Source organism: Panicum virgatum, chromosome 4K (assembly GCF_016808335.1).
Source record: "Panicum virgatum strain AP13 chromosome 4K, P.virgatum_v5, whole genome shotgun sequence".
Lineage (NCBI taxonomy): Eukaryota > Viridiplantae > Streptophyta > Magnoliopsida > Poales > Poaceae > Panicum > Panicum virgatum.
The window spans coordinates 36,406,469-36,418,475 of NC_053139.1; the positions used below are offsets into that span (position 1 = coordinate 36,406,469).

At 50.6% G+C, this 12,007-nt stretch overlaps 1 protein-coding gene across 2 annotated transcripts; it reads right to left on the bottom strand.

The window, feature by feature from the left end:
• Nucleotides 1-1,717: 1,717 nt before the first annotated feature.
• Nucleotides 1,718-11,134, bottom strand: LOC120703762 (protein NRT1/ PTR FAMILY 4.6-like). 2 transcript variants are annotated; one of them, XM_039987932.1, is made up of 5 exons: nucleotides 11,058-11,112; nucleotides 10,858-10,960; nucleotides 10,592-10,740; nucleotides 8,415-8,632; nucleotides 1,718-3,431 (listed from the first exon to the last, which is right to left on the bottom strand). In XM_039987932.1, exons 3-5 carry the CDS (start codon nucleotides 10,668-10,670, stop codon nucleotides 1,959-1,961), a joined length of 1,770 nt encoding a protein of 589 aa, XP_039843866.1. In that variant the 5' UTR covers nucleotides 10,671-10,740; nucleotides 10,858-10,960; nucleotides 11,058-11,112; the 3' UTR covers nucleotides 1,718-1,958. The 2 variants fall into 2 exon arrangements, with proteins under 2 accessions (XP_039843866.1, XP_039843865.1); XM_039987931.1 differs by lacking the exon at nucleotides 10,592-10,740 and having other exon boundaries at nucleotides 11,058-11,134.
• Nucleotides 11,135-12,007: the final 873 nt, after the last annotated feature.

Sequence of the window (12,007 nt, forward strand, 5' to 3'; positions counted from 1 at the left end):
ATGTGAGTGGGAATCCTTCTCAGATTGGCAAGGGTTACAAGCACTTGGAATTGATTCGATTTGTTGGTAAGAAGCCTAACATCCGGATGGATTTTTTCCCCTTGAGAACCTTTGGAATTATTAGTTGTATAATGATACATTAGAGCTGGATTAACCCAACTGATTTATATGTTTGCAGATATTAAAACTTGCATTAAGAGACAAGATGATGGCATACAGTTGTGATAGATTGCTTACCTTTCAAGCGTTTATGCCCTTGCTCTCTACTGACAGTATTTACTCATGTTTCATGGTATTTATTCTTTTTTTGGCAAGCATGCATTTTAAATCATTTGTAGTGTTTTGCAAGCAATGAAATATTTTATGAGCATTTGTAACATAAAGTTATATTGAACTTAGCAAAACTAGAATGCAGTGGAAATTGTCAGTCTACAAAAGTTCTGCAATGTGTTTCATGTGAAGCCTCAAATATCGCTTTGATTTCAGGGCCAATCGCTTGCAAGTCCTACAATCGAAGATGTGTGGTTTCATCCCATCTTTGTTTTTCTACTAAGTTTACCTGAGTCAATATGTTGGTGCCTTGATTTGCTTATTTCGGCCATGGTTAGATATATAACCCTCACTGTCTCACATGATTGATTTTTATCAGGGTATGTATATTCTTCAGTTGCAAATAATGAAAGAAAACAACAGTAGCGTTACTGAGCTCAATTGTCGTTTCTGTTCTGGAGAATGTTTGAGCTACAGTTTGCCAAAAAATTGAACACCACTTGCATGGAAATTTAACTGTATGCAGAATTGCAGATTCAAATATGTTCATCTCACTTAGCTCAATTGCCGCCTCTGTTCTTTTTCTTTGGGATGTATGTGTGGTGTTCAGTGCACTGAAGATCCAAAAAAGTGGATTACCAATGTATCTCTAGAGATCTCATTTGTTTTCACTTCACTTTTCAGTGAACATTTAGAAAAGCAACATAGAGAGGTGTATAAGATCTCTAGAGAGGATGATAGGTATTGCCGACAGTATCCCTGCTTTAGCTTGGGTTGCATTGTTAGGAAAAGATTGTGATTAAAAGTTGATATTTTTGCACTGGTTAACTATGTAATTTAACAAGTAATGGAATGTATATGCCCGTTTTATTTAGAAAAATTATGAATGTTATTTAAGATATGGTGTGGCTAATCTTTGCTTTATATTCGGACCATAACACATGTCGAAATATCTAAAAGAACATTTTCAAAAAAAAGGCACAAGGAGATTGTTTATATTTTGAGAAAATAAAAAAAATTGTTTCTGCTTTGAAAAAAATGATAACTGCATTAGAACATCTCACATTCCAGTGTCACAACTTTGGCTTATCTATGTATAAGCTCAATCTGAAAAAAATTGAATCAAATATGAAATATTTCAACAAATTTCTACTATTGCCATGATAGGGCGCGCAACGCGCGCCAAATGTTCTAGTATTATTACAATGTCACTGTGTCGTGATGGCTTATTTATCAGTTAAACTTGCAGAGACATTCCCTGGTTCAGTAACTTATTGTGATTGTGAGAATAAGGTTCTTTCCCAAAACTGAAAATAAAAAACATAAGAACTAATGTTCCAAGTTTCTTTGATTATTGGTTCGATTGTATCTCTGAATCCCCCTTAGGGGTTTTGCTTAGATGAAAACGTAATCAATTTGCTTTGACATTTGTAAATGGCATGCCTGATCGATTCAAACAAATGGACATTGGATTAACTGAGCCACCTCTTGATTCATCACTTGTTGAACCAATCAACCAAATTCATGACAGCCTGATAAACCACCACCAATATAATCCCCACATCCTGCAGAAGTTAACCTAGTACCCTTTTTTTTTACTCTCTGCTTGCCACCAATATAAACAGTTACACCCAGCAGTCCTCACTACCGCGGCGATCAACGGCCGGCAATGCCGATCGGCTATGGCATTACCCTTTTATGACCCCTGCGTTTCTGTACTTGTACCTGATCGCCCAGAACAGGAAGAAGAGGTAGTTGAGGGTGCTGAGCACGCACATGACCCAGTAGAACCGCTCGAGGTGGTAGTGGTTCAGGCTGGCACCCTGCAGCCACGGCCGGTGGCCGCCGCGCCCCGTCGCGCTGTTCACGATGGACACGAGCACGGAGCTGAGGTAGTAGCCCAGCGCCAGCGACGCCCACGACAGCGACGTCGCGAGCGAGCGCATCCGCGACGGCGCCTCGCTGAAGAAGAACTCGAGGAGCCCCGCCAGCGTGAACAGGTCGGCGGACCCAAGGAATAGGTACTGAAACGCGATCCAGAAGAAGCTGATGGGCAGCGGCTTGGGCGAGTCGAGCATGCCGGCGTCGGCGGCCACGTTCTTGCGCTTCACCTCGACGGCGGCGGCCACCGCCATGGCGACGATGGAGAGGACGAGCCCGGTGCCGATGCGCTGGAGGTGGCTGATGCCCATCTCGGTGCCCGTGACGCGGCGCGCGAAGGGGACGATGGCGTGGTCGTAGACGGGCGCGAGGAGGATGATGAAGGTGACCGGGAACACGGGGAGCGAGGCGGGCGGCACGGTGAGCCCGCCGACGCGCGTGTCCATGGTGGCCGCCTGCTCGACGGAGAAGGTGGACAGCTGCGCCAGGCAGCAGTTGAGCATGATGGTGGAGAAGAAGATGGGCAGCACCATGAGCACGATCTTGACGTCCTCCACCTCCTGCACCTTGCACGCGAGGAGGCGCCGCCCGTTCTGCTGCGGCTGCTGGTCCTCGTCGTGGCACCGCACGGCGCGGTTGAGGAACGCGAGCTCCCGCGACGGCTCGGCCGGCTCGGTGGCCGCCGCGGCGGCGGCGGCGATCCCCATCATGTCGCCGGGCTTGCAATAGTCCTTCATGTCGGTGCTCCCCGTGGGGCTGGGCGCGCGGTCGATGACGGCGCCGTTGCTGGCGCTCTGCGCGCCGCCGCGGCAGCGGTGCGCGAGGGCGGCGGCGGCGAGGACCCTGGCGATGGTGGTGAGCGGGCTCCCCGTGGGCACCTTGTTCCGGTAGAGGCCGGAGCCGGCGGCGAAGACCGGGACGGAGAGCAGGATGGCGATGGTGGAGATGCCGAAGCCCCACTGCCAGCCCCTGTTGTCCTCGACCCAGACGGCGAGGGTGACGGCGACGAGCGCGCCGCAGGAGAGGCAGAAGACGAAGTAGTTGAAGAAGGTGGAGCGGGCCTTGCGGCCCCGCGGCGCGTGCTCGTCGAACTGCTCGGCGCCGTGGGAGGGCAGGGAGCCCTTGATCCCGCCCACGCCCAGCGCCGTCAGGTACAGCCCCGCGAACAGCATCGCCTTCCGGGCCCCCGACACGGGCGTGCACGGCGCCTTGGCGGCGGCGGCGCACGGCGGCGGCATCAGGTGCGGCGTCCGCGCCTGGACCGTCAGGATCACCAGCCCCTGCGCGCCATCAAACATTTGCAGATACATAATTAGCATGTTTTTTTCCTTAATCAAACAAATCAAACAATGTGTGGCCCGCTTTGTTTGGGCCGTGGCCCAAATTTGACATGCATTGTCTAGTTAATGTGACATGACGATTTCTTTTTCTTGTTCTTCTTTGCAACGAAAAAAAATGATTTGGTGCGAGTTCTTTTGCAAAGTTGATTTCGTTTCACTTTTTTTTTTTGAAAGAGAAGAAGATCATATCAACCGTGCCAAGTGATGACGAGACGTCTGTCCATCGTGTCGAATGATTGGGCAAATATCAGGCGACGGCGACCGGAAATGCAGGCAAGCAAGCACACGGGCGCAAGTGGCGGCGGCGGGCCAAGGTACTCGCGCCGGCTCCCTGCCCGTGCGCGGCGCCGCTTTGCGCCCGTGATCCTGGCGCCAAAGCTGGGGAGGAGACCGGCCGTCCCATCCCTTGCGGTTAGCCCTTTGACCAGCAGCCGTGTGTGGGTCCGGGCAGAAAATCGTGGAGATGTCGGGGCGATTTGACCGCGCTTTAGCGCGCTAATTTTGTCAGCGCTGACTAACCTCGAGTTGTTTTGCATTGCGTGGCAGGCGACGGTAGGCTGGGAGAGTGCGGTCAGAGGGTGATCGGTGTCAGAGATAGAGGAGGTGCATACGGGACGAAAGCAAAAGTCAAAATAGCCAAAATCATCTCTGAACTATTGAGCTCGGCTCAATTTCGTCCCTCAACTATCAAAAAGTCCAATTTAGTCCTTGAACTATACAAATAGGTTCGTTATCATCTTTATGCTCAGTTGGCACACCATGGTGGACTGCCTCGTCAGCGACGAGTCAACTTAGAGTTGCATCTTGTAGTGAAATATCCATTTTACCCATGTACAAATGAGTATCATGTAGTTTGAAGTCCAGTTCATGGCACATGTATAATTTGTATTAAACATTGGCATGGTCTGTCAGTTTGAATGAACAACTACTTTATGGACCCATGGTTATAATTCACTACGAGATGTCTAGGGATAAAATGGATGTTTCACTAAGAGAGATGTTCATGGGTAAAATGGATATTTCACTACGAGATGCAACCCTAAGCTGACTCGTCGCTGACGAGGCAGTCCACCGTGGCGTGCCAACTCAGCATAAGGACGAAAATAGACTCATTTGTATAGTTCAGGGACTAAATTGACCCTTTTAATAGTTGAGAGACGAAATTGAGCCGAGCTTGATAATTCATGGATGATTTTGGCTATTTTGCCAAAGCAAAAAGCTACTCGTTGCCGTGCGCGGTCACATGTTCTCACATCATGGCAACTACTACAACTAGCCAAGTAGCTAGTTGGCCTAATGCCCTAATCAGCCAGCCCATCACGCCGACCGAATCCTTTAGGGCCACTAGTAGTGTAGTACAGTAGTACAGTACTCTCGTGGTAGTTCTGTGTAAGCTGCAGTTGAGCCGGACCTGGATTGCTGTATCCTGCCGTGCCCAAACGGGTGTGATGAACACCCCGGTAGTTTCCCCGGCGAGAAGGAAGACGGCGTCATCGATTCGATCATCACCCAAAACGAAAGCGAAAGCGAAAGTGACCGTGCGCGTCCCCGGCGGGGCGGGGCCCCGAAGCTTCCCGACGAAGCTGGAGATACGCGGGGCCCGCGGCCGGCCGCGAACAAACACAAACAATACCCCCCGGTCCGTCCCCGGTCCAGCAACGAGACGAGGCCTGCGTTCGGCGCGTCGCGACGTGGCGGGCTCGACTAGCAGCGCCGCCGCCGCCGTACGCGGACGGAACCGGCCGGGCGTCCGGATCAATCATGGCGTCCGACGTAAAGCGCCCGGATCGCAAGAGTGTTTCAAAGTTTTACGTGTCTGGCCACCAGATAAGGGGGTGGTTCGGTACGGACCACGCCAGAAACACAACGGCGCTCCAGAACGTCCGGTTCCGCCACCAGTCACACACGGTTTGTCACACGTTACCAGGCGTCCCTGTCGCTGACCCTCTCCTCGACCCGCCGTCGATCGTCGTGGTCTTGGCAGGGAGATGTTGCCAGGCGGCCCGGGACTGCTGCAGTCCGGCTGGTTGTCGTGTTGATGCTACAGTGCACACAGCTGGAATCAGCAGTCCGGCTGCAAAAGCTCCAGCCCAAACCAGCCGTAAGTGTACCAGCCGCGCACGCGTGCGTGCTTGCCGGGGCGGTGTGATTCCCCCGGCCGCCGGCCGCCGGCCCCCGCCCCAGGATTGGCCTCGCCGACGGCATGCGGGGAACAGGGACAAGGGCGCAAGGCAGCCGCGGGCGGCGGCACCGGTCGAGTTGCCCAGGGAGGGAGGAATGGGCACGTACGGTCGCCGACGGCACCCGCCGAAAGCGGTGCCTGCCTATGCGGACTCTGCATTGCCTTTCGTGTGGTAGGTAACAGGCTAATTAACACCTAGGTTTAACAACCCATCGCCCTCGATCAACCACTGAAACTGCCCTACACCTTACGGTTGCTGATGCAAATGGCTGATTTGTTAACTTTTTTTTCCCTCCTGCACAAGCACGGCGATTACGCTCGACTTGTTAGGAGCGAGAGGCACCCACGTGATCCGCATACACGTGTCACTTTGCCCGCGCTACACCTCAATATCCATCCTACTCATCCAACTAGGGATGCAAGTCCCACCTCTTTTGGGTTATTGGGTCAGCTCAAAATTTGATAAAATAAACTAAAATGACATGCTACATAATTAGTTTGGGAGAGAGAATGAATTAAAATTGAGAAACTCAAAAACACTAATGGATACCCACTTGCATTCCTACATCCAACGGATGTTTTCATCCCTACATCCAACGGATACCACCGTATGTTCCTCATACGTACAATGGTTTTGAGGGATGTTTTCAGCACAAAAGTGAAAAAAAAACTACGGTTTTCGGGGATATTCCTCATATTCACAGGAGGGTACCCCGATGGATCCGCCTAGGCACAACGGGTTTCACATGGGTATTGTTGCGCCGCCGGTTCTTTTCTAAAACCGACAGGAGCGGCCACTGATCGACTCCCACTACTACAGATTCAGCCTTTTGTCCAGGTTCCAAACTGGCTTTTGTCCCGATTTTGGAACCGGGACAAGGCTTTCGGGACCGGGTGGCAGAACCGGGACAAAAGATGCCTAAGTTAAAAAAAAATTTCACACCACGGGATTTGATCCCAAGATCTCTTGCCTAGCGCATGGTTTCCTTGCCAACTCATCTAAGTAGTACACGTGACTCAGTATAGAATAACTTCCTTTTAAACTATCACATGGAGGGGTCTTTTGTCCGGGTTGGTAACACCAACCGGGACAAAAGGGTCACCCTTTAGTCCGGATTGGTGTTACCACCCGGAATAAAAAGGGTTTGGCCTTTTGTCCCGGGTGGAGCCACCAACCGGGACAAAAAGGGGGGCCTTTTGTCCGGGTTGGTGGCTCCACCCGGGACAAAAAGCCCCTGTCCCCCACGTTGGCCCGGCTAGCCGTTGGATCCGGGACAAAAGCCACATTTTATCCCGGAACAAATGGCCTGGAATAAAAATCTATTCTGTAGTAGTGTCATGAACAAGGCCGGCCCCTATACGCACGGCATACCCTATACGCAATGTACGTGACAGCGCAATGTACGAACACGGTGCGATTAACTTCCCTTTGACCCAGGGTACGGGCCAAAATCCGGGCCATATCGTCTTGTTGGCGAATAAAGTGATGGCTACCAAACAGTCATTAGCCCGGCCAAATCTGCTCGCTGTTCCTTTCGTTTAACCCGAGCCGCAGGGAATTGCGCATGAGCTTTGGCCGGCTTTATTATCTCCCCACTGCATGCGGGAGACGGAAATGGAAGGACCTCACGACTAGCTAGCTCGATTGTTAGCTGATGAGTGTGTGAGTGCGGCTGTGCGGGCACTCGATCACGTGGAGCACGCAAGACGCTACGTTCTCGGCTGATCACCCTTGAGATCAGTGGGGACAGTGACTCTTGCATTGGCCTCTCATCACAGAGCTGGGGGTGTAAATACTGAGCCGGGCGCCACGTGTCGCCTCATCATCGATCACCTCGGCTGTTTGGACGGCTTATCAGGTTCTATTTGGAAGGCTAAAACGCTTATATCATTACTAAAATTTTTAAGTCTTAACTAAAATTTAGCCCACTCCTCTTAACTTGGATAGGAGTGCTAAAATTTAGCACTCTGGGCCGGGGGTACTGGCACTTGGATCCAAATTAACACCTCTTAGCTTAGCTTGACGATGGATGCCGCATGACAGACAGCTAGCTGCCATGATATTCTAACATGAACCAGCGGCCATCCCGTCAGCAAAAAACAGATCTTGAGGGCTACTACGTGCCTAGAGAAAGAGAAGTCAAGCGCTGACGTGCACGGCTGCACAGCTGGGCTGCATGGCCGTGTTTGGGTAAAATTTTTTCATGAAAACTTTTCGGTATTTTGACCACTAATTAGGAGTATTAAATAAAATCTAATTACGAAACCAGATCCACAACTATAGTGTTGTAGTCTTACTGTAGCCAATGGGGCCTTTGACCGTACGACTAGGGAATGAATAGATGTGGTTACTGTAGCATCACTGTAGCTAATCGTGATAGAACTTGGCTCATTAGATTCGTCTCGAAAAGTTATACTTATCCGTAAAAAAATTTCACAAATAAATTTCGTTTAGTACTTCATATATGCATTGGTCTTTTTTGAAAAAAATTTCATGATGTGAACCAAACACGGCCATGGAGATACGGCGGGGACAACCATGGAGATCGATACAAGTTTTATTATTTATTTGCTGCCTATATCCGGAAGCATCGATCTGCTGCCAACTAGCACTTGTATATTTATATATTTTGGTCGCGTGATGATGTCAGAATAGATAGACGCCGGAGGAAGAACTTGCAAAAGGCAGTGGCAGTGAGTGCGTGCTTGTAACTACAGTATTTTGTATAGCAGTGGCGTACCATGAACTCGATGAAGGCGCTGACGATGTAGATGGTGTAGGTGGTGAAGAAGGCGTCGGAGAGGAAGCCGCCGAGGAGCGCGAGCAGGAACGCCGTGCCCATGAAGTTGGTCACCGTCGTCGCCGACTGCAACGGCGAGTAGTGCATGAACCCCATCAGGTACCTCACCAGGTTGCTCGCGTTCGCCAGGAACGCCAGGTTCTCCAGCACCTCCACCACTGCAACCATGCACGATTCAGGTCAGCTAAAAAGTTTCAGCGTGCACCACCATGGACATGGCCGACGGTATGTACTAAGCAAACCCAATTGGAAATTTGGAACACGATGAAATTTCCAAGTGGATGATAGCAACTCTTGTAGTTCAGCCTTCACCTATCCACCGGAACCCACCTATTCATATCCATAGCTAGGGCCACACGAATATGATAGCTCGAGCAATGCCAGTTCAGTTTTCAGCTATCCACCTCAGTACGCACCGCATCTGCAACTCCCCCCACCGTATAGGGGAAGGTTGCCACCGCCACCGCCACCGCCACCGCAACAACCTATTCATCTTACCTTTTAGTTACCAAGTGCGTATGGATTGCAGGTGTGTATCTGTTTAAGTGTGTTTATTCAATCTTTTGTTCACCTCTCGTATTCACTCCATCTAATAAATGTAGGAACAATATGATGAACACCATGAGGCAGAGGATGAAGAATGAAAATTTCAATGTGTTCAGACTTCATGAATTTGTATGGATATGTAGGAAACTTTGTATGGAGTATCATGTATCCGCTTAATTAATGTACTCATATTTGTATGGACTCTCATTTTATTAATTTGTATGGATATGTAGGAAACTTTGCATGGAGTATCATGTATCCGCTTAATTAATGTACTCATATTTGTATGGACCCAAAGTGCAAAATATTAATATCTAGTTTTCTTATTTTCCTCCGAAAAACATGTTTATCAGCACACATCACTGATTTATCGTCGGTTTTTGTCGATAATCACTGATAAATAATCGATAATTGTTTTTTGAATTCGGACGTCCTTATCAGCTGGTATTGGCAATTTATCAGCAATTATCAATCAATTATCGTTACCGGTGGTGACTGATAAAGTGCTTATCAATGAAAATGGCCTTGTTTGGTTAGATTTCGTGGAATTATTGTAGCACGTTTGACCGCTAATTTAGAGTATCAAATGAAGTCTAATTACAAAACCACCTCCATAACCCCCCGTGTAAATCGCGAGACGAATCTAATGAGGCCTTCGACTGCATGGTTAGAGGATGGTTACTGTAGCATCACTGTAGCAATCAGCAATTAATTACCGTCATTAGATTTGTCTCGAAAAGTTACACCCATCCATGAAAAAGTTTTGCAAATAGACTTCATTTAGTACTCCATACATACGAGATTCTCTTCTCGAAAAACGTGCGTGTAAAAAACCAAACACGGCCATGTAAACCCTGCATCCAACCAAGCCACTCTCGTCAGAGAACTAAAAACAGAGGCCCCTCCCTCTCTATCTCAGGCAGTCAGGCGACACACGATCCTGAATTCCTGACGATGATGACCGACAGGATCACAAAACAAACAGGTTTCCCCCTCGCAGATGCAACCAAACTTGTCCGCAGGCAGGCAGAGGCTTCCAGATCGCAGCAGGAAAGCAGCACAGGAGGGGCTCATATATCTCGCGATCAGTTTGTTGAGCCAGTTGCGCTGAAGAAGACGGACGGATCAAGATCGACCATGGACGCGAGCTCCCAGCTGCTCTGCTCATGGAACCCACCCCCCCCAGGAAAAGGAAGAAAAACCTTGAGGAATCCACCAATTGCAGGCACGGGTCCTCCGGATGCAAGTTGGAGTTGGGGGCTCTGCTTTTCCTCGGGTTCGTGGCGCAATTGGGCGGGTAAAGGCGCCGAATTCCGGGGCGGCAAGTTGCGGCCGCGAGCAGCGGGAACTGTGTGTGAAAGGGCGCGAAAGGAGGGGCACGAATGGAGCCCAACGGGCACCAGCGGGAGAGCGCGAGGTGGTGAGGAAGAAAGAAAGGATCTCCTCGAGCGCCCACTTGTCCAAAAGCAGAGCAGCCGAGCCCGGACGGGCGGGCGATCGGGGAAAAGGGAGGAGGACCAAAGCGGAGGCGATGGAAGCCGTGGCTTTCAAGGTTGCAGCTTGCAGGGCACCTGCTTCTTCAGAGACCAGAGCGAGGCCAGAGCGTGCAGAGGAGGAGGAGGGTCCGGTCCGTGCACGGAGGGCCGGCATCCTATTCGACCCGCCGCGCGGGCCTCGCCTGGCGGTTGGCGCCGCTGCCTTTTTCTTTTTCCCCCTCTCTCTCCACAAAAGAACCAGGAGGTCGATGGCGATCCGGGGCCCGGCCGCGATCGGCGACAGCGGAGCTCTAGGCAGAAGGAAGAATCTGGAATCGGGGGGCGGCGGGGTGGTAGCTTACCGAGCACGAAGGACGCCGCGAGCATGCCGCCGTGCCGGCCCCTGATCGCCGGCCGGTTCCGCCAGTCCACGTACCCCTCCCACCGCTCCGCGCCGCCGTCCTCCTGCGCGCCACCAGAAGTCAGCAACAAGGAAGATCGAGCAAAGAAAGAAATGCCCGGACGGGGCATGTCGATCGAGGGGCCCGGCTGGGGAACTCACCATGGTGCCCGGCACTGCTGCGGGCGGCGGCAGCTCGCGCTCCGTCGTCCTCGCTCGGGGGGGGGGGGGGGGGGGTGTTCCGGAGTGCGAGCGGGCGGGCGGAGGAAGACGACGAGGGGAGACGCGGATCAGGGGGGTCGCGGTTTTGGTTTGAGCTCACTCGTGTGCCTGCGTGCGGGGAGAAGGATGGCTCTGGCTGTATTTAAAAGTGTGGAGCATGGGGGCTGCGCCAGGGGACCCGCAGAGAGGGGCACCACCAGCACACAAGGCTCGGGCTGGGCGGCTGGCTGCTGAGAGGCCCGGCGCTCTGGGTCGGGGACGTCAACCTCAGGATGCCCGTTAAAACCAGGAAAAGGGACGGGACATGCTTATTACATAACACACACACACACACACACACACTTTTCTTTAAAAAAAATGCATGGTGTAGCTACATCTACCTTGCGCGCGCGTCTGCAGACTGCAGTGTGTTCCACGGCCATAGAACATTTTTTTTGTTAATGTGGGAAGAATTGAGTAGTAGAGACAAGGGAGGCGCATTAATTGATTTTGAAGATACATACAGCTTTGGCACGATATATTAAAGTTTTGGCATGAAATCTAGTAATAATGTGTCCTGGCTCCACTATTATGGAGCACAAGACCGCATCAGCTAATTGCACTATCATGATACTGTTTATTAAGACTGGCCTACTAGTAAGAATAACTTAATGCCACATTTTAATTGTAGGACTAGATATACAGCTAACACTAGTACTCCGAATCATAGTGAGACTGAAAAGGGCAATTAGCTAGTACTCTCTCTATTTCAAATTGTAGGTTGTTTTGGCAAATTTAGATACATAATTTTTGCTATATGTCTAGAAATTATATATATCTAGGCGTAAAGTAAAAGCTATGCATATAAATTTGCCAAAACGACCTACTATTTATCAGGAACGGAGAGGGAG